The sequence below is a fragment of the Bubalus bubalis genome, chromosome 2 (genome assembly GCF_019923935.1).
Source record: "Bubalus bubalis isolate 160015118507 breed Murrah chromosome 2, NDDB_SH_1, whole genome shotgun sequence".
Taxonomy (NCBI): Eukaryota; Metazoa; Chordata; class Mammalia; order Artiodactyla; family Bovidae; genus Bubalus; species Bubalus bubalis.
In genome coordinates, this window is record NC_059158.1 from 89,100,393 (window position 1) to 89,121,267 (window position 20,875).

At 35.2% G+C, this 20,875-nt stretch overlaps 1 protein-coding gene across 18 annotated transcripts in view; it reads left to right on the plus strand.

The window, feature by feature from the left end:
* The window catches only part of BAZ2B (bromodomain adjacent to zinc finger domain 2B), a 416,357-nt gene that overhangs the window by 376,217 nt on the left and 19,265 nt on the right, over window positions 1–20,875 (plus strand). For all 18 annotated transcript variants that reach the window (XM_025261158.3, XM_044934877.2, XM_025261209.3 and 15 more), the window contains 6 exons: window positions 5,716–5,778; window positions 6,786–6,930; window positions 13,055–13,707; window positions 14,108–14,381; window positions 14,545–14,700; window positions 15,197–15,357. In XM_025261158.3, the coding sequence (XP_025116943.3) occupies window positions 5,716–5,778; window positions 6,786–6,930; window positions 13,055–13,707; window positions 14,108–14,381; window positions 14,545–14,700; window positions 15,197–15,357 (1,452 nt within the window). The remainder of the gene's footprint in view (window positions 1–5,715; window positions 5,779–6,785; window positions 6,931–13,054; window positions 13,708–14,107; window positions 14,382–14,544; window positions 14,701–15,196; window positions 15,358–20,875) is intronic.

The window sequence follows — 20,875 nt, forward strand, 5'->3', positions numbered from 1 at the left end:
ACCCAAAGCCTGGAGAAGAGTTCGGTCTTGAAAATGTAGATCTGGAGGTTATTAGTACATAGACAATAGTTTAAATAATGGGTTGGGTTAGTTTGCACAGGAGAATTGGTTTATTAGTGAGAGTAGTAAACTGAGATTGGAACCTCAGGGAATGTCAGTGTTTAAGAAGAGCCTTCAGGACTTCTTGCTGAAGAATAAACAAAGGTAGAAAATTTCTGTAGTGGGTCAGGGATTGCCAAGACCAAGACCGCCTCCAAAGCCAGTGACTCACTAGGATGACTCACAGAACTCAGCTTCTGGTCATGCTATGGCTACAAGTTATTGCAGCAAAAGGAAAAACAAAGCAAAACCATTAAAGAGAAATGGCATATGGGTCAATATCCAGAGGAAATCAGTCCCAGCTTTCAAGAGTCTTTTCCTAGTAGAGTCACAAAGGATGGGCTTAATTCTCCTAGCAGTGTGTTGTGACATTTAAATTGTGCCGCAGCTGAAACGTTGTGTTCTAAGAAAGTTCAATAGAGACTGTGCCCAGAGTTTTATACAGGGATGACCACATAGGTACCCTCTGCATAGAAGGTGCCAAAACTCCAGCCTCCCCCCACTCCAAAAAAAGTAGGTGTTTGGTATAAACCACATTGTTAGCGCAGTGTAGGTCCAGCAAGCTATTCTTGTCACTCTGGGTTGGGGAACCCTCCAAAATTCAGCTTCCCAGATGCTAGCCAAGGGTCAGCTTTGTAAGCCAACCTTTCAAAAACCTACAATGTTAACTCTTTTCCACCCATGTAATAATAATAAGAATCAAGAAAATTAAACATTTTTAAAAGAGGGAGTTATAAACAGTGTTAAGGGAGGGCTTCCCTGATGGCTCAGTGGTAAAGAATCTGTGTGCCAGTGCCGGAGACATGGGTTCAATCCCTGATCTGGGAAGATTCCACATGCTGCAGAGCAACTAAGCCTGTGCAACACAACTACTGAGCCTGTGCTCTAGAGCCCACGAGCCACAGCTCCTGAGCCCATATGCTCTTGAGCTCATGCTCTGCAACAAGGGAAGCCACTGCAATGAGAAGTCCACACCCTACAACTAGACAGTAAGCCCCGCTCATCACAACTATAGAAGAGCCCACGCAGCAGCAAAGACCCAGGACAGCCAAAAATAAATAAATAAATCCAGTTATTTACAAAAGAAATGTTAAAGGAACAGGCGTGTAATGTGAGGAGGACTGAATGTGCTTGTTGTATTCGCCATCACAGAGGTGTTTGGTAACCAATGCCAGCACCATTTCTTTAGAGAGGTGAGAGCCAAAGCAAGGCTAGAATTGTTTGAAAACAATGAAAAGTGAGAAAGTGAACATGATTGTCTCAAGCATTATACCTCAAAAGAAAGGGTAGTTCCTAGAGGAGGACAAAGACCAGGGATTTTTCAGATGCAGAAGATTTGAGACTATTTTTGGTTGACGGGAGAGTCAGTAAAATGAGAGATAAGTGTGGGAGATTAAAGAGATAAAAGAGAATAATTAATAGTGTAAGGTCCCTAGAGATATTGGAGAGATTCAGTTAAGGTAAAGATGGGGGCGGGGGGGCTAGCTTTGAAGAGTAGGCTAAAGGGAAGAAGGCAAGGTAATGGAGGAGTGTTTTTAAGGAAAGCGACCATAAGCCACAGAAATGGACATGTATAAAAAGGAGATAAAGGTTGATGTTTACCTTTTACAAGAAAAGAATGCTAGAAATATTGATAGGGTTGAAGAAATGGCATTCAAAAAAACAATATACAGCCAGCCCTTCTGCCTTCAATGCCAGGATTATTTAGTGAAGGAAGTCTAGGAAAAACTTTTCCGTTCTTTTATCAATCCCATATTGCTGGAGAAATAAAGCTTAGAAAGATGGATTATTGATATATTATGTGAAAATAATATCTGAATAAGACCAATGATGTTACTAAATCAAATTTTTACTTAATCTGGATAACAGTGTAATTTATAAAATCATGTGCTATACAATTCTTTTAAGTAAAAAATAGCATAAATGCAAAATGTTTTCATAAATTACATATTTTAAACCAGAATGATTTGCTAGAGTGAGCCTTACTTATTTTAAGAGTAGCAGGCTGAAAAGGTGACTACTGTGAGATTCCTTGCAGGAATTACTTCATAATGTTGTACTTCTGAAATCACTTGATCAAATACTCTCATGCTGTGACAAAAGGGTATATAATTTGGGTTTCAGAACTGTAATTACCCAAAGATACTATTTATAACCAGTCTGCTTCCTTTGGCAAGTGGAGCTGTTTAGCAGAAATTAAACTTTTTTGATCAATATTAACCACCTTTTTAAAAAACAGAATTAGCATACCTTTTCAGCACTTAATTTTATAATTTTTTTTAAGTATTAGCTCTCATAAATGTGACAACTTTGTGTTCGGATATCAGTGTATTCTAGTGGATAGTCACCCCATTAAACTAGAATTTATTTACAGAAATTGTGTTTCACTTGGCATTTTTCACATGGAGAATTAACAAACTCTAAATTGTTTTCTTTAAGGGAGATAAAAGAACTATTAAAAATCAGTATTAATGATTTAAAAATCATTATTCACATTTTAAGACTGGATGTGTTATTTTAAAGTAGTATTTTATTTTTATGAACTTTGAATTATAGAGTTAATTAGATTGATCAAAATCCTGGCAAATGTGTATCTTGTCATTAATGTGAGAAAACAGCTTAAAAGTGTTTGAAAGTAAGGAATATTTTAGGATCTAAGAGACCAAAGAAACATTTCTTTTACATGATTTGAGAGTTTTTCTTTATAATGAAGAATTTGTAGCCACTTACCAATTTCCTAATAAAATTAAAGGTTAACTTTTTAAAGAACCTGATTGATTGATTTTCCTCCAAAAATAGGTTTGGCTTCTTGATTAAGTATAGGTGGTGTCAGTTGTTATACCATATAAAGGACTAATTGCAGGAGCCTTTCCAATGAGACCCATGTGATTCCTTTCAATTAGAACAGGGGTCTGGGATCTAATGCTTGATGATCTGAGGTGGAGCTGATTTAATAATAATAGAAATAAAGTACACAATAAATGTAATAAGCTTGAATCATCCCAAAATCATCCACCAAGTCTGTGGAAAATCGTCTTCCACGTAGCCGGTCCCTGGTGCCAAAAAGGTTGGGGACCACTGAATTAGAAGATACTGCTCTTTAAGTCACAGCCCTTTGTCTTAAGGGTGATTCCCTCCTTCTTCACTCTTTATTCCTTCAATATATCAACTCTCCCTAATCCTTAGGTTTGTGTTGAGATCTTTGTGAACTTTAACCTCACAAGGTGTTGTGTAGGAGGTTATGTGGACAATTAAACTTTGACATATAGGGACATATAACAGCCTTCTCTTTTGATTGGGGAAGCATGGCAGGCATAGATTCTGTATTCTTAATTTTTTTGTTATTGCCTTTCTCTCTGGCTTTTCAGATTCTTCATATCTCTTAAAAGTATGAGGACTATTAACCAAAACTCCTTTAAATAAAACTTTAGTAGATATTTTACTTCTTTTTTTGGTAAGAAAAGTCTTAGAAATGGTAGTTAGTTAATCTAATACATAGTTACTTTGACATCTTATTTCAAATATTTGTTGATTGAATTGTTTTCTATATAAGCAAATTGTCAAACATTTATCCTGCTGGTCAAAAGATCACTACATAGTCATAGAGCTATTAAGTATCTATTTAATTAAAGAGTCAAGATTTAAGGATCATTAGGCCTATTCTCTTATAAATAGAAATGATGTTATTATTACCATAAATAATATGCCTAAATGCCTTTGGAAATCGGGTCTCATAAATTTGGGTAAAGCATAGATAGCTAATGGTAAAACTATTGAAGTTTTCCTTTCCCTTCCTTTTATTGGGGAAATAACTATACTGGTTTAGAAATATCTGTTTGTGAGAATGGTTGGTGGCATTATGACTTTTAAAAAAGCCTTATTAAAAGTAAACACCAAAAACAAGTGCTTATATTTTTTAAACCTGAGACGTACCTGCAGTTTCTCATTAAAGGACATCTTTCAGAAAGAAAGAAAATAACCTTATTTATATGTTATGTACCGGAAAATTTTCTAGTTGCTTTCAGATCTGTTCTTTGTTGCTGTTGTTTAGTCACTAAGTCATGTCCAGCTCTTTCATGACCCCTTGGGCTGTAACCTGCCAGGCTCCTCTGTCCATGAGATTTTTTTCCTGGCAAGAATACTGGAGTGAGTTGCCAGTTTCCTTCTCCAGGTGATCTTCCCAACCCAGGGATCAAACCTGCGTCTCCTGCTTGGCAGGCAGATTCTTTACCACTGAGCCACCTGGGAAGCCCCAGAACTGTTCTTAGTCCTCACAAAAGTCCCATGTTACAGATAATGTCATCACCAATTTACAGATTAGGAAAAAGTTTTGGGAGAGTTAAATGATTTGCCTATATATGTAGCCCACGCTGCAGCTGAGGTCCAATGAGGTACATAAGGACTTCCTGGTGGCTCAGACGGTAAAGTGTCTGCCTACAATGCAGGAGACCCAGGTTCAATCCATGGGTCGGGAAGATCTCCTGGAGAAGCAAATGGCAACCCACTCCAGTAGTCTTGCCTGGAAAATCCCATGGAGAGAGGAGCCTGGTAGGCTATAGTCCATGGGGTTGCAAAGAATTGGACACGACTGAGCGACTTCACTTTCACTTGAAGTACATATACCTTATATTAATTCATGCTTTCCCTCTAAAACATATACTTTGGGTGTTGCTTTCCCATATTCATTTTTTAGAATGAAAAATTTTATATAATTGCAAAATTTCTACTTATGAAATCAGTACCATTTATAGAAGAGATTATTCTTCTAAAAGTTCAATGTGTTCAGAGTACAACTTACTCTTTTTTGCTGTAAAATGACTCTTTCAGTTAATAGTACCAGTATTTTTGCAGTTTCCCAGATTTTAAAACCTTAATATCATAGTTTACTCCTTCCTTCATCTCCTTCACCCCTTTCTGCCTCACAGGCATGAGTTGCCAGAATTTAACAGTTCTAACTATATAATCTCTCTTACATCCATTTCCTTTTCTCCTTTTCTATTCCTTTTATCCTAGTAAGACCCACATCCTCTTTTCCTCTTGAATCACTGCAACTATCTACTAACTAGATTTGCTAGTTGTAGTCCTTTCCCTGATCCAGGCCATCTTACATCTATTACCATACTAATCTTTGTAAAGCATAGTTCTGATATTTAGTCTCCCTCAAAGGATCATATTATTGTCCATTGCCAAGCGTTTACAGCTCTAGACAGTGTAGCCCCAAAGTCATCTTTGCCTCATCTTCCTCCTTATCTCTTCATGTCAAACTCTCCATGTCCTCTTTTCTCTGATGAATCAGTGCCTAACAAAGCTAAAACACAACTTCTTCCATATAGCCTTCCTCGGTATAGGTTCCCACTAGAAGTAATCTCACCCTTCCCTGAGCTCCATGACTCTTAATCTCTACCTCTCTTGAGGTTCATAGAGCTTTCTGCTGTTTGGCAGTTTTTATTTATTAGCGTAATGTTTTATGTGTCTCCCTACCAGGTTAATGCTTTATCTAGAACAAGAACTGAGTCTGTCCTTGTACTTTGCATATAGGAGGCTTTCACTAAATATTTGCTGATTGACTAAATAAATCTTAAAAATGTAAATGATACTATATTTTGTTATGTATAGGATGAAGGTGACCAAGCAGCAAGTGTGGAAGAGCTAGAAAAACAGATTGAAAAACTGAGTAAAGTAAGCATTTTTCAGATTTTTTTTTTTGGCAGCACTTCAAAAATCCACCTTGTATGGAATTAGTTTTTCTGGCTGCTAAATAAAAACAAGCTTTTTGTAACTAATTAAACTGAGATTTAGAAACATTCTTACAGTTATACCTTAAAAAATTAACACCAAGGTTAAAAACCTGTCTCTTAAGGCATGGTACTAAACTTAACCAGGGCCTATATTCTTCAGCTCTTCTTTTAAATACAAAATACCAACAATTACATGGTTTTATATCTTGGAATTAATTACTTCTAAAATTCAGTCGAACTTTATAGTAATAGTTTCTGCATCTTATGGTTTTATTTTATATTAGTATGTTTGTAGATTTTATTTGCATTAGATTTATACACTATACATATTTATGAATTTCTCATTAAAAATTGAATTTCAGTAGCATCAGTAAAGTTTTACATGAACTTTCTGTTAAAAAAAAATGAGGTTTTAAAAATATAATGAGACGATATTATGATATACCTGTATGTTATATCCATGGGGATATATATTACAAATTTATTGCCAAATTTAGTCATATGTTACCTAGGTTTATAGCATTAATATAAAAATAGGCAAATACAGGTCTGGTCAATTATGTATATGAATATTATTTGTTATATATTGTAATAAGTAGAATTAGGCCAAAGTTCAGTGAAATACTTGATCACATTGCATTGTTCACTATCAAGTGTAACACATGCTTTACTGGATGACACTTGATAAAATAAAACTTATCTTTTTAATCCATGACAACAAAAATATTCCTCTTACCCTCAAAGTGATTTCTGTTGTTATAAGTGTTACTGAAATTGAAGTCAGGAATGTAATATTTAACTCTTTTTGCTCTCTTTACTCACTAGTGAAATTTATCTGATTTTATTTATCTGCCTTTATTGAAGGCATAAGAGTGTAAAGTCACTTACATATTAATTTTTACAGCACTTAACACTCAGAGCTTAATTTTATGCATCATTTTTTAACAGCAACAGAGTCAGTACAGAAGGAAGCTCTTTGACGCTTCTCACTCTTTACGTTCGATGATGTTTGGCCAGGATCGTTACAGACGTCGGTACTGGATTCTTCCCCAGTGTGGGGGGATTTTTGTAGAAGGCATGGAGAGTGGTGAAGGTAGGAACTATTAATCTGTTACAAAGTAATATAAAGAACTATATTTTTTAAAACCCTGTTACTCCTCCAATATGTTTTGTGCTTCCAGAATTAAATTTCCTTTATGGATAAACCTTGTAAAACCTTGATTCCCATTCCTTTTGAATTTGTAATGCCCCTTGCTCTGATAAATATTCCTTCTCTCTCCATGATTTTTTTCTGCCACTCTCTGACAGCAAACATAAACTGTTCTTTTTCCTATTTAGTGGACAAAGATCTTCTGCTATATTATCCCTTATAACTGCTGCTTCACTTCTCTTCCTTTCCATTGTCAAGTTTTCCAACTTGTGATTTATTCTTTAACTTTTGCAGCAAGTATCCATCCTGACAGTATCCTGGAGGTAATAGATTGCTTCAATCTAAGACCCTTATCCATCATCACTCATCTTAAAATCTTGTTCATATTTGAAACCTGTGGTCATCTCCTCCTCCATAAAGTTTCCTTACTTGAGTTTGGTATTACCACCCAATCCTACAGTCTACCTTTGGACTATATTTTTGGCTGGCTCCATTCCTGTTTCATTAACTAGCATATAATAGACTGTATATATTTTCTCAATAAACCATCTGAATTTAACTTTTCAGAACTTTGGATGGTTCCAAATACTTAAATTCTGATGGGGCCAAGAGTGTTATATCAGTGTTTATAGGTTCTGGGATATAGCTATTGCCTGTGGTGGCACATGGAGGCAAAAAACTTCTTTCAACACAGTTTTTTAAAAATTCCTAGTATATTCCAGGCATTTCTAGGTACTGCAGGAGGTTGAAAGATATATAAAGCGTAATCCATACCACATAGAAATTTAACAATTCTTTGAAGAGAAGGGATTGATTACTACATAGACATCTAGATCTAGAACACAAATCATATAAAGCAGTTGTTTTAACTTTTTGTTTTTAGCAATGGAACACTTTTTTTTAAAAGTTGACACAGCCACTATGGAGAACAGTATGGAGGTTTGGAGATTCCTTTAAAAACTAGGAATAAAACTACCATATGACCCAACAGTTACACTCCTGGACATATATTTGAGGAAACCAAAATTGAAAAACACATGTACTCAAATGTTTATCACAGGTAGCTAGGACATGAAAGCAATCTAGATGTCCATTAACAGATGAATGGATAAGGAAGTTGTGGTACATATACACAATGGAATATTAACCATGAAAAGGAACACATTTGACTCAGTTCTAATGAGGCAGGTAGATGAACCTAGAGCCTATTACACAGGGTGAAGTAAGTCAGAAAGAACAAGACAAATACCATATATTAATGCATATATATGGAATCTAGAAAGATGGTAATTATGAACCTACTGCAGGGCAGCAGTAGAGACGTGGAGCTTCCCTGGTAGCTCAGCTGGTAAAGAATCATAGAGAACAGACTCATAGAGAAGGACATGGGGGGTGGGGGGAGGAGTGGGGAACAAATGGAAAGAGTAGCATTAAAACATATATATTACTAAAAATATATATATATGTTACTATATGTCAAAATTTTGGGGCTCCAAAATCACTGCAGATGGTGACTGCAGCCATGAAATTAAAAGGTGCTTGCTTCTTGGAAGGAAAGTTATGACCAATCTAGACAGCATATTAAAAAGCAGAGACATTACTTTGCCAACAAAGATTTATCTAGTCAAAGCTATGGTTTTTCCAGTAGTCATGTATGGATGTGAGAGTTGGAGTATAAAGAAAGCTTAGCACTGAAGAATTGATGCTTTAGAACTGTGGTGTTGGAGAAGACTCTTGAGAGTCCCTTGGACTGCAAGGAGATCCAACCAGTCCATCCTAAAGGAGATAAGTCCTGAATATTCACTGAAAGAACTGATGCTAAAGCTGAAACTCTAATACTTTGGCCACCTGATGTGAAGAACTGACTCATTTGAAAAGACCCTGATGGTGGGAAAGATTGAAGGTGGGAGGAGAAGGGGACGACAGAGGATGAGATGGTTGCGTGGCATCACCAACTCAATGGACATGAGTTTGAGTAAACTCCGGGAGTTGGTGATGGACAGGGAGGCCTGGCGTGCTGCAGTCTATGGGGTCACAAAGAGTCGGACATGACTGAGTGACTGAACTGAACTGAACTGATATGTCAAATTAGATTGCCAGTGAAAATTTGCTGTATAACACAGGGAGCTCAAATCCAATGCTCTGTGACAACCTAGGTGGGTGAGTGGGGTAAGAGGTGGGAGGGCTGATTCAAGAGGTAGGGGGCATACGTATACTATATGACTGATTCATGTTGATATATGGCAGAAACCAACAGAATACTGTACAGCAATTATCCTCCAATTAAAAATAAATAAATTTAAAAAACAATAAAAATTTCACAAGGAAAATCAAAAATAAAAAATCTTATGGGGACAAGGAGGTTCATGAAATATGCATTTAATGTGCTTAGAATAGTGTCTGGCATATAAGCATTGTTGGCATATAGTAAACAGTGTTGTTATTGGTTTGAATAATAATATATTTCTTATGAATGTAAATTGTATGAATTAAGAATATAAAATCATGTGTTGGAATGATGTGTATAAGTCATGCTCTGCTTCTCTCAAGGCAGAAGTAGCTACCAAATGGAATCAGGGAGGGGTATAAGAAGGCTTCAATTGTACTTTATTTCTTTTTCAAAATTGATGTCAGTGTTGATTTAATAGGGTAGTGTGGTGGTTCTTCTTTTAACTGTTTGCTTAAAATATTTAAAAATAAGCATGAAAATTAATTAAAATAGTAAGTTAATATAACCAACAAAAATAAACAAGTTGGACTAATCATATTAAAATACTTCTGTATAACAAAGGAAATCTTCAATGAAAAGCAACCTACTGAATGAGGATAAATATCTGCAAATTATATATCTCAGAAGGGACTAACATCCAAAATGTATAAAGAACTTATACAATTCAACAGCAGAAAAACAATCTGATTTTAAAATGGGCAGAGTTTCTAAATAGACATTCTTCCAAAGAGGACACTTAGATTGTACGTGATAAGATGCTCAACATCATTAATCAAAAATCAATCAAATAAAAATCATCATGAAATATACCTCTCACCTGTCAGAATGGCTGTTATCAAAAAGACAAGAAATAACAAGCGCTGGTGAGGGAGAATGTAGAGAAAAAAGGAACCTCTGTACACTGTTGGTGGGAATGTAAATTGGTGCAGGCACAATGGAAAACAATAGGTAAATTGATATAGCTATTATGGACGAGAGTATGGAGATTCCTTAAAAAACTAGAAATAAAACCACCATACAATCCAGCAATACTACTAGGCATATACCCTGGGAAAACCAAAACTGAAAAAGATACATGTATTCCAATGTTCATTGCAGCACTATATGTAATAGCTAGGACATGGAAGTGACCTAGATGTCCATCAACAGGATGAATGGATAAAGCTGTGGTACATACAATGGAATACTAGTCAGCCACAAAAAGGAACACACTGAGTCAATTCTAATGAGGTAGATGAACCTAGAGCATATTAAACAGTAAATTAAGTCAGAAGGAGAAAAACAAATACTGTATATTAATGCATATATGTGGAATCTAGATAGACGGTACTGATGAACCTATTTGCAGGGCAGCAGTGGAGATGCAGACATAGAGAACAAACTTCTGGACAAGGGCAGGGAAGGGAGAGGAGAGGTTAAGATGAATGGAGAGAGTAGAATGGAAGCATGTACACTAACATTTGGAAAATAGATAGCCAGTGGAAATCTGCCCAGTGACTTAGGGAACTAAAACCAGGGCTCTGTAACAATAGAGGGGTTGGAAAGGGTGGGAGGTGGAGGGAGGTTCAAGAAGGAGGGGACAAATGTACACCTATGGCTAATTCATGTTGATGTATGGCAGAAATGAAACCAATATTGTAAAGCAATAATCAATTAAAAATAAACATAATTAAAAAACAGATTTAAGAAAAACAACATGGAGGCTCCTCAAAAGGTTGAAACTAGGACTACCATATAATCAATAGAAATCTAATTTAAAATGACAAAATTGTGAGTCACTTAAAGGTACAGAGCCTTGTTGAAGCTAAAAAACAAAGAAATATCCCAGAGTAGCTTTCCTTTAACTGTAATAAGAATCATCTGAGAAGCTAAAAACAAAAATGAGCACTGCCCCAGGCCAATTAAATATCCCTCCCTTTATTTTATCATTCAAGAAATATTTATTGAGCTTCTATTTTATAGCAGCCACCATGTTAGGCATTTGGGATCCAGTAACAAGCAAGACAGACATCGCTCTGCTTTTAAGTAAAGCTTGTTAATTTAAATTCTGGTGTGTGGGTGGAGGTGGAGAAAATAAACAAACAAGTTATTGTTTATAATGATAAATTCTGTGAAGGAAATATATAGAATGATAACCTAAAGTGAATGGGTAAAATAAGATACAATGGTATAATGCACAACCCAGGGAATATAGCCAATATTTTTAAATAACTATAAAGGGAATATAACCTTTAAAAATTGTGAATCACTACATTATATACCTGTGACATATAATATTGTACATCAGCTCTATGTCAATAAAATAAAGTGAATGGGCTAGGGATTCTACTCTAGATAAAGTAAAAACCTTTATCAGATCAGAGAAACCTTTCTTGATCAGAGAAAACCTATGTGAGGAAATGACTTGATCTGAGACATAAAGGATAAGGAGCCTGGTCAACAAAACAGTATCCCAAGCAGAGGAAGCAGCAAGTGCAAAGTGCCCCAGAAAGCAAAGAACTGGGCATGTTTGAGAAGCTGAAGAAAGGGGAGAAAAGAACAAGCTTTAGCAAGTACAAGAATGGTCAGAGATTGTAGAAATTTTCAGGAACCAGACCATATAGGCCTTGCTTAGAAGTTTAGATTTTATTCTAGGTTGCAGAAGAGTGAATAGTAGTGTCTCACTTCTGTAGTAGTGCAAAACAATAGTCATATTGATATATATGCATGTAAGATTTCTAGAAGGATACATAGATATGATTGATTAACCACAGTTACCGCTGAAGACTAGAAATAGGGACTGAGGGAGTAGGGCAGAAGCAGTTTAATTTATACCTGTCATTACTGAATATTTTACCTTGGACATATGTTACTTTTCAAATTGAATAAAGTACTGAATTTATATTTTTAAAATAATTCTTATAAATTATTTTTGAAACGCTGTTAAAAAATATGAACCAGAAGTTCACAAAGGAGAAATGCCAATAAACTCATGAAAAGATATTCAGCCTTACTGGCGATCAGGGGAAAAAAAAGGCGGTTTTGATTTTTATCTCCCAGATATTGGCAAAAACAAAAAACATTGATAGTATTTAGTTTCCTTGAGGATGTAGGCAAACAGATGCTCTTACTTCTGGTATGAATGTGTATTGATCTAAACTTTTGGTTTGACAACATACTTCAAAACCCTGAAAAGTATATATCTTAGTACTCAGTAAGTATCCTAAGGAAGTAAATTTAAAAAAAAAATGTAAGACCAAAGATACAGATGCACATCATCATTTATAGCATTATTTATAATAGCAAATAACTGGGCCCTATTAACAGCCATTAGTAGAACATGGATTATTTAAATTGATGATGTATTCCACTGAGTATTCTATAACCATTAAAATTTATGTCATTATGTATTTATTTATTTATGTATTATGTATTTATTTATTCATGTATTTATTCACATATCAGGATGTTTACAGAGCAAAACATGTAGGTTAGAATATTATGTATATAATAAGATTTACTTTTTTTTTTAATTTATAGGTTTAAGTGTATATGTATATGCATATAGAATGCCTGCAAGTGTTATTGAAAAATATTAATAGTAATTTTTGCTGTATATTAGGGCTTTTTAAATTTTTTATATTCTAGTTTTTTCTAATTATTAGTTAAAAAATTATATTAATTTTCCAATGAGCAAAAAATCTATAAAAAAGGGGGAAATGGAGAATATTATGTAATCTATAAAGGTTTCCTAAAAATATTTATGCATATAACTTGATAAATAGTAAAAGGATATAATTATATAGTATTGGTTTGATATGGAGTAATAAAGTTTTATAATGCTTTTCAATTTTTTAGGACTAGAAGAAATTGCAAAAGAAAGAGAAAAACTAAAAAAGGCAAAAAGTATCCAAATCAAAGAAGAAACATTTGAGACTTCTGAGGACACTTTAAATTGTTCAAATCCAGATCACTGTGAGCAAAAGGAAGATACTAGAGAAAAAGATAACCCAAATCTGTTTCTTCAGAAACCTGGCTCTTTTTCAAAATTAAGCAAGCTTTTAGAAGTAGCTAAGATGCCTCCTGAGTCAGATGTAATGACCCCCAAACCAAATAGTAGTGCAAATGGGTGCACATTGTCATATCAAAACAGTGGAAAACATTCACTGGGCAGCATTCAATCAACAGCAACACAAAGCAACACAGAAAAGACAGACTCTAATAATCTGTTCAGTACCAGTTCAAGTGGTCCAGGGAAGTTCTATAGTCCTCTCCCCAATGACCAGTTGTTAAAGACATTGACTGAAAAGAATAGACAGTGGTTTAGCCTTTTGCCAAGGACACCTTGTGATGATACATCTCTTACCCATGCCGGTATGTCAACTGCTTCTTTAGTGACCCCTCAGTCTCAGCCACTGTCTAAGTCACCTTCACCCGCCCCGGCTGCTCTTCTTGGATCGTCTGCTCAGAATCCTGTTGGCCTAAATCCATTTGCTTTATCGCCTCTTCAGGTTGGTGCTGTTAGTTGTAACTCATGTTTTTGTTGCTTTGTCTAATCTTTGATCCTGTAAATGTTTTCTCTTAAGGGAAATCAATTGAATGTATGTAATATTATCCCTGCCATGGCTTGAAAACCAAAGAGCCAAGATTGTTATCACCAAACTTCATCAGAACTACTTATGTCTAAGTTAAAGACTTATCTAACTACTTTTTAGCGTATTATTATTACATTATCTAAAAAGAAATTACTTTGAGGAGCAAACAAAACATGTAACTGTTGTATTTAGTTTGCCTCTAATTGTGATATATGAAAGAATATTTTTTCAGAATTTTAAAAACAATTTCTGGTTCTAAACACTTTTCCTAACTCCTTAGATTGTCCCTACTTCTAAAATGTGTTGTTTCTTGCAGGTGAAAAGTGGAGTGTCTGTGATGGGACTCCAGTTTTGTGGGTGGCCTGCTGGTGTGCTTACTTCCAATATTCCATTTACATCACCTTTACCTAATCTGGGATCAGGGTTGGGATTGTCAGAAGGAAATAGTAATACATTCGTGACTCCTAATGTTGCATCAAGTAAAAGTGAATCTCCAGTACCACAGAATGAAAAAGTCTCTTCAGCTCAACCTGCAGCTGTTGAAGTAGCAAAACCAGTAGATTTTCCTAGTCCAAAACCCATTCCAGAAGGTATGGTTTATAGTCACTTACTTTATTTTATTGTTATAGATTCCACATGATAACTGAATCTTTGAGGATTATATATTTAGTTATAAATCTTTCAATTTGCATTGTGCCATTAATTCATATTCAAGATATTTATAAAAAGATTTACATATTTATTTTAACTTAGAAATGCAGTTTGGTTGGTGGAGAATTATTGACCCAGAGGACCTAAAAGCTTTGCTCAAAGTGCTCCATCTCAGAGGAATAAGAGAAAAGGCATTACAAAAGCAAATTCAGAAACACTTGGATTATATTACTCAAGCTTGCATTAAGAATAAGGATGGTATGTACTTAGGAGAGATTTCTGTTCTCTTGCTTAGTTATGATAATTAATCCTTTAATCTTAAAACATTTTGGTATATAATAATGCTTAATTTATTACTAGTAAGCATTTGCTCAACAAACAGTACCTCCTTAAATAGCTATTACTTTCTTATAATTTGTCACAACCTGTAGACGTACTGTTTTGTTTCTTAGAAAAGGACGTTCCTACTTTTCAGAGTAATATGCTGGAAATTTCCTGGCAGTCCAGTGGTTAGGACTCTGTGCTCTCACTGCCAGGGCCCAGGTTTGATCAATCCCTTGGAGAACTAAAAATTCCCACAAGCCACATGGCACAGCTTAAAAAAAATAAAAAGAATAATCTGCCTATGTATACACAAGTACATTTTTCTGTTTTAAGTTATATGTATATGCTATCCCTGGAATCTTATTCACTTTCTAGAAGAAATTGTTACAGAATAAAATAGATATTAAAATTAATTTATTTTCAACTATAGTTGCCATTATTGAATTAAATGAAAATGAAGAAAACCAGGTAACTCGAGACATTGTGGAGAACTGGTCAATAGAAGAACAAGCAATGGAAATGGATTTGAATATTCTTCAACAGGTAGAAGATCTAGAAAGGAGAGTTGCATCAGCAAGTTTGCAAGTGAAGGTAAAATTGACTTGGAATGAAATCTGTTTTTAGGATGATGGAAGGTAACTATATTTGTTATATGCCTGATATGTGCCAGTTTCTCTGCTAAATGTTTTCACTTTATCTCATTTAATTCTCAAAATGATCCTGAATTAATTTTCCCCATCTTACAGGTAAGGAACAGACTCAAAGTAAGTAACCTGTCAGTGGTCATATAGTAAATGGCCAAATGTGAATTCAAATCAAGTCTGTCTGACTCCAGAGCTTGTGTTCTTTTTTTTACTAAATCTTGCTGCTCCTTAGTGATATTCAAAACTGTCATTTCTAGTATGTAGTTTTTTACCACAAGCATTATTTCACCTTTTTACCCCTGATACATATAATGCTCTATCAAATTCCTGCTATACTTTTTCATATAAACGAACTTCCTTACATCCAAGCCATGTTATATGTCAAAATTTCATTATATATAATTTAAAATTAGAGAATATATATCCAAATATACATTATACTATGATACACATATTCATGTGTACACCCTACATATATATGTAAATTTTAAATTAATTTATTTATCTACTGGGCATTACCATGTCACAAGTATTTACCATGAACAGAACTGGCTTCTGATGGACAGGCAGGAGGAAGGCTTTATCTTTGTGCAAGAATTTTCAGTTTTGGAAAGAGGGGTGTAAAGGTTTTCTCAATTGATAATAAGGTGATGTCTCTGAGAATAAATGGATGGATGATGAGTAAGTGTGAAATACCTGGAAAAGTTTAGAAAAATGTAGGCTCTGTGTAATTTGATTTGATATTTTGTGTTTTATTCAGATGAGAAATTTATGCTATAACATTATCCTGTGATATTTGGAAATTTTTGAAGCTCTCCAAAAAATGTCACTTTCCAGTTCTAATATCCCTTCTTGCCACAAACATAATTAATTACCAACTTCGAGAGGCAAAACTTTATCATTTGTTGAATCTATTTTGCTAGCAAAAACTATATCTTCCTCCTAGTACTATAGTATAAAAATGCCTCATTTACTTGGCATCTTTAACAAATGAGCTCTTCTACCAACCAAGTTAATTTTCTAGAGAAATGAAAATTATTCCATTTAGTGCCATAATTTTTTTAACATATTTGTTGTATCACTTATGTTATGCATTATACTGCCTTCTTAAATTGAGAATAAAGAGTTTGATTTAAATTATCTTGGTGACACAGGATCATGAGTGTGAAGACCAATTATTAGATAATGATTCCCTAAGGAAATGTGAAGATGTCCCCTAGTGTGCTTTGCTTTTTGTACAATCGTGACTGCTTTTCATAGTCTGTTTTTGTCCTCTCTCATGATCGCTTGCTACTACTTGCTGGTTTAAATTCGATTGGTTCTACTTGCCCAAATTTCCTCGAACTTCATTCATCTAATTTACTAGTTCTAATTGACTGTTGGCTGGGAAAGCACATCTTCATGGTTTTTAATATTAAAGTCAGGGTATGGGCCTGAAACATTTTCCTGGTGACATACTCATATTTTTGTGCATTAACCTTATCACATTACTAGCTGCTTAGACATTCTTGGCTGTGTTCTAAATATGTAAGAAAAGTAGAATTTGTTTTTTTAAGTGAAATGTTTTAACATTAAAATAAGTATTGCTGAAATATTCTGTATTATTCTAATAAAATGAATTATATTCTTGAAGAGTCTAAAAACACAAATGATGAAAATAACTGCAAAATATTATTTTAATATCTATACAAGATTTAATGATTTTTTTAAGAAAATAGAGTTATATGTTTAATGTGGGGAGCTAGCCACTGTGAAGAGACATTAAACAGGTGGCCTATGGGACTACTTAGGTGCATTCATATATATTTTTAATATTACTTATAATTTGGAAATTATTTATTATTTTGTAGAAGAATCTTCAGACCTCTAGTCCTAGTTCTGTTGAGAGTTTATAAAACAACTACTCTTCCAGTTCCTCATAAGATAGCTCCGATGTCTCTTTCTTAATTTTCTCTTTTACAAGTTAATTAATTCTTTCAACCAGAAATAGGTTCCATGTACAAAAACACCAGTGTCAATATCCTTCTTAAAATGTTGTATCCATAGCTGTACATAGCGCTGTCTGAATGTGTGCATGGGACTGTTACTTTACTTAATCTGGCACTATTCTTCATTAATGCTGTTTGAATTTGTACTAACTTTTTAGCATCCACATCATACTCGTGCTTTGCCAAGTATGCACAATGAAACAACAAAGCAAAAAACAAACAAACAAAAAAAACTCTAGGCCTCTTTCCAAAGAGCTTTTAAGGGAGTCCTAGCACATGTTAGTATTTCTGTTATTAGTTGCTTAAACTTCAGATCTAAAATTTACATTTATCATTTTTTTAAATAAATTTCATTTGGGTTATTTTTCAGCATTTGGAACTATTTTTAACCTTGTCCTGTCATACGGAATATTAAACTTTCTTCCTAATTTTAAATCATCCGCAGATTTAATAGCAATCAACAAAGTTACTCCCAGTGTATTAACAGGACAAACCAAGTGCAGAGCCTTTGACCACTAGCACTGGAGACCTTTTCTGAGGTGATCCAAGTTCTGACAATCACCATTCTTTGGAAACAGTTTTCAATCCTCTAGACTTCTCTAATCTGGTCTTCATTTTTTGTCTTGTCAACTGCTTTGCAGAGATCCAGATACACTATGTTTACAGGGTTCCCTTGATTTGGCAAATTTAGTACCCCTTTCAAAATCTGGGAATGAAGTTTATTTGACATGACTTCTACCTAATGCACGTACACTATTCATAATTCTATCCTTACTTCACAAATATAAATGTTCTACTGAGTAAAGAAGAGGACTTGATTATAATATATAAGATAAAATAATTATCTCTGAAAAGGTGTAATAAAAAGGATAATGCTTATTCTGTTTTGCATTTGATATGCATTTACTAAGTACCTAGTCCACATCAGACAATAGGCACCACAATTTTGGGTAAAATATGGTTTCTGCCCTCAGAAAACTTGTCATCTAATAGAGAGATAAGACATGTGTACATCTCTGCAGAATCTGTTAAACTGATCATAGAGAAGTACAGAGTCATGCATGAATTTAGAAAAAGAATACACAGCTTCTGGTAGAGACATGGAAAAGATGAGGGAACATTCGTAGAAGTTGAGATAGAGCTTGAGAAAGGGAGTCAGCTTTTGACAAGGAATGCTATACTAGAAAGAGTAAACAGCCTGAGCAGAGCACGAAGATCCAGAAGATTAGGACATGTTTTGTGGAGTTGTAAATTGTGGAATTTGACTACAGTGTAGGATTTGTGATGAAAACAGTACAGGAAGAGGCAGACTGAGGTGCGTGAATGTCATAGTAAAAATGTGGACTTTGCTAAACAGTAGGGAAATTCTGATGGATTTTGAAGTAGATCAGTATAAGCAAGCTGAGTTATAAGATCATCCATTTATTCAATCAACATGTAAATATTGAGTGCCTACTATTTACCTTCACTGTGCTGAAAATAATATGAAAGTAGACATGGTCCCTGTCCTCATGGAATTTAGAGGTAGAAAGATTAATCTGATAATCACAGGAGTATAAAATTGCAAGTACCACAAGTCTTGCTGTTGTTCAGTCTCTTAGTCGTGTCTGACTCTTTGCGACACTATGGTCTGCAGCATGCCAGGCTTCCCTGTCCTTAATCTTCTCCCAGAGATTACTCAAACTCATATCCATTGACTCAGTGATATCATCCAACCATCTCGTCCTCTGTCATCTCCTTCTCGTCCTCTATCATCTCCTTCTCCTCCTGCCTTCAATCTCCCCCAGCATCAGAGTCTTTTCTGAAGAATCAGCTCTTTGCATGAGGTGGCCAAAAGTATTGGAGTTTCAGCTTCAGTATCAGTCCTTCCAGTGAACACTGAGGACTGATTTCCTTTAGGATGCACTGGTTGGATCTCCTTGCAGTCCAAGGGACTCTCAAGAGTCTTCTCCAACACCACAGTTCAAAAGCATCAATTCTTTGGTGCTCAGCCTTCTTTGTGGTCCAATTCTCACATCCGTACATAACTAATGGAAAAATCATAGTTTTGACTAGACAGACCTTTGTTGGCAAAGTAATGTCTCTGCTTTTTAATATGCTGTCTAGGTTTGTCATAGCTTTTCCTCCAAGGAGCAAGCATTTTTTAATTTTGTGGCTGCAATCAATGTGATTTTGGAGTCCCAAGAAAGTAAAATCTGTCACTGTTTCCATTGTTTCCCCATCTATTTGCCATGAAGTGTTGAGACCAGATGCAATGATCTTTGTTTTTTGAATGTTGAGTTTTAAGACAGCTTTTTCACTCTCCTCTTTCACCTTCATCAAGAGGCTCTTTAGTTCCTCTTTGCTTTCTTTCATAAGAGTGGTGTTATCTGCATATCTGAGGTTATTGATATTTCTCCCTGGAATCTTGTTTCCAGCTTGTGCTTCATCCAGCCTGGCATCTCGCATGATGTACTCTGTATATAAGTTAAATAAGCAGGGTGACAATATACAGCCTTGACATACTCTGTTTCCAATTTGGAACTGGTCCATTGTTCCATATCTGGTTCTAACTGTTGCTTCTTGACCCGCATACAGGTTTCTCAGGAGGCAAGTGAAATGCTCTGGTATTCCCATCTCTTGAAGAATTTTCCACAGTTTATTGTGATCCACACAAAGACTTTAGTGTAGTCAATGAAGCAGAAATAGATGTTTTTCTGGAACTCTCTTGCTTTTTTGATGATCCAGCAGATGTTGGCAATTTGATCTCTGATTCCTCTGCCTTTTCTAAATCCAGCTTGAACATCTGGAAGTTCTTGGTTCACGTACTGTTGAAGCCTAGTTTGGAGAATTTTGAGCATTACTTTCCTAGCATATGAAAAGAGTGCAATTGTGCAGTAGTTTGAACATTCTTTGGCACTACCTTTCTTTGGGATTGGAATGAAAACTGACCTTTTCCAGTCCTGTGGCCACTGCTGAGTTTTCCAAATTTGCTGGCATATTGAGTGCAGCACTTTCACAGCATCATTTTTTAGGATTTGAAATAGTTCAACTGGAATTCCAACACCTCCACTAGCTTTGTTCCTAGTGATGCTTACTAAGGCCCACTTGACTTCGCATTCCAGGATGTCTGGCTCTAGGTGAGTGATCACACTATCATAGTTTTCAAAGTCATTAAGGTCTTTTTTGTATAGTTCTTCTGTGTAGTCTTGCCACCTCTTCTTAATATCTTCTGCTTCTATTAGGTCTGTACCATTTCTGTCCTTTATTGTACCCATTTTTGCATAAAATGTTCCCTTGGTATCTCTAATTTTCTTGAAGAGATCCTTTGTGAGCTTGTAATATGGAGACTTAACCTCTTAAAGTAGGTCAGGAGAGGATTCCCTGACGATGTTTAACATGAGAGCTGCAGGATGAGTGGGGTTAACTGTGTTAAGAACAACAGATAAAGGCTATACACAGACAAATGTAAGACCTCATGTAAACTCCTGCTGCTAA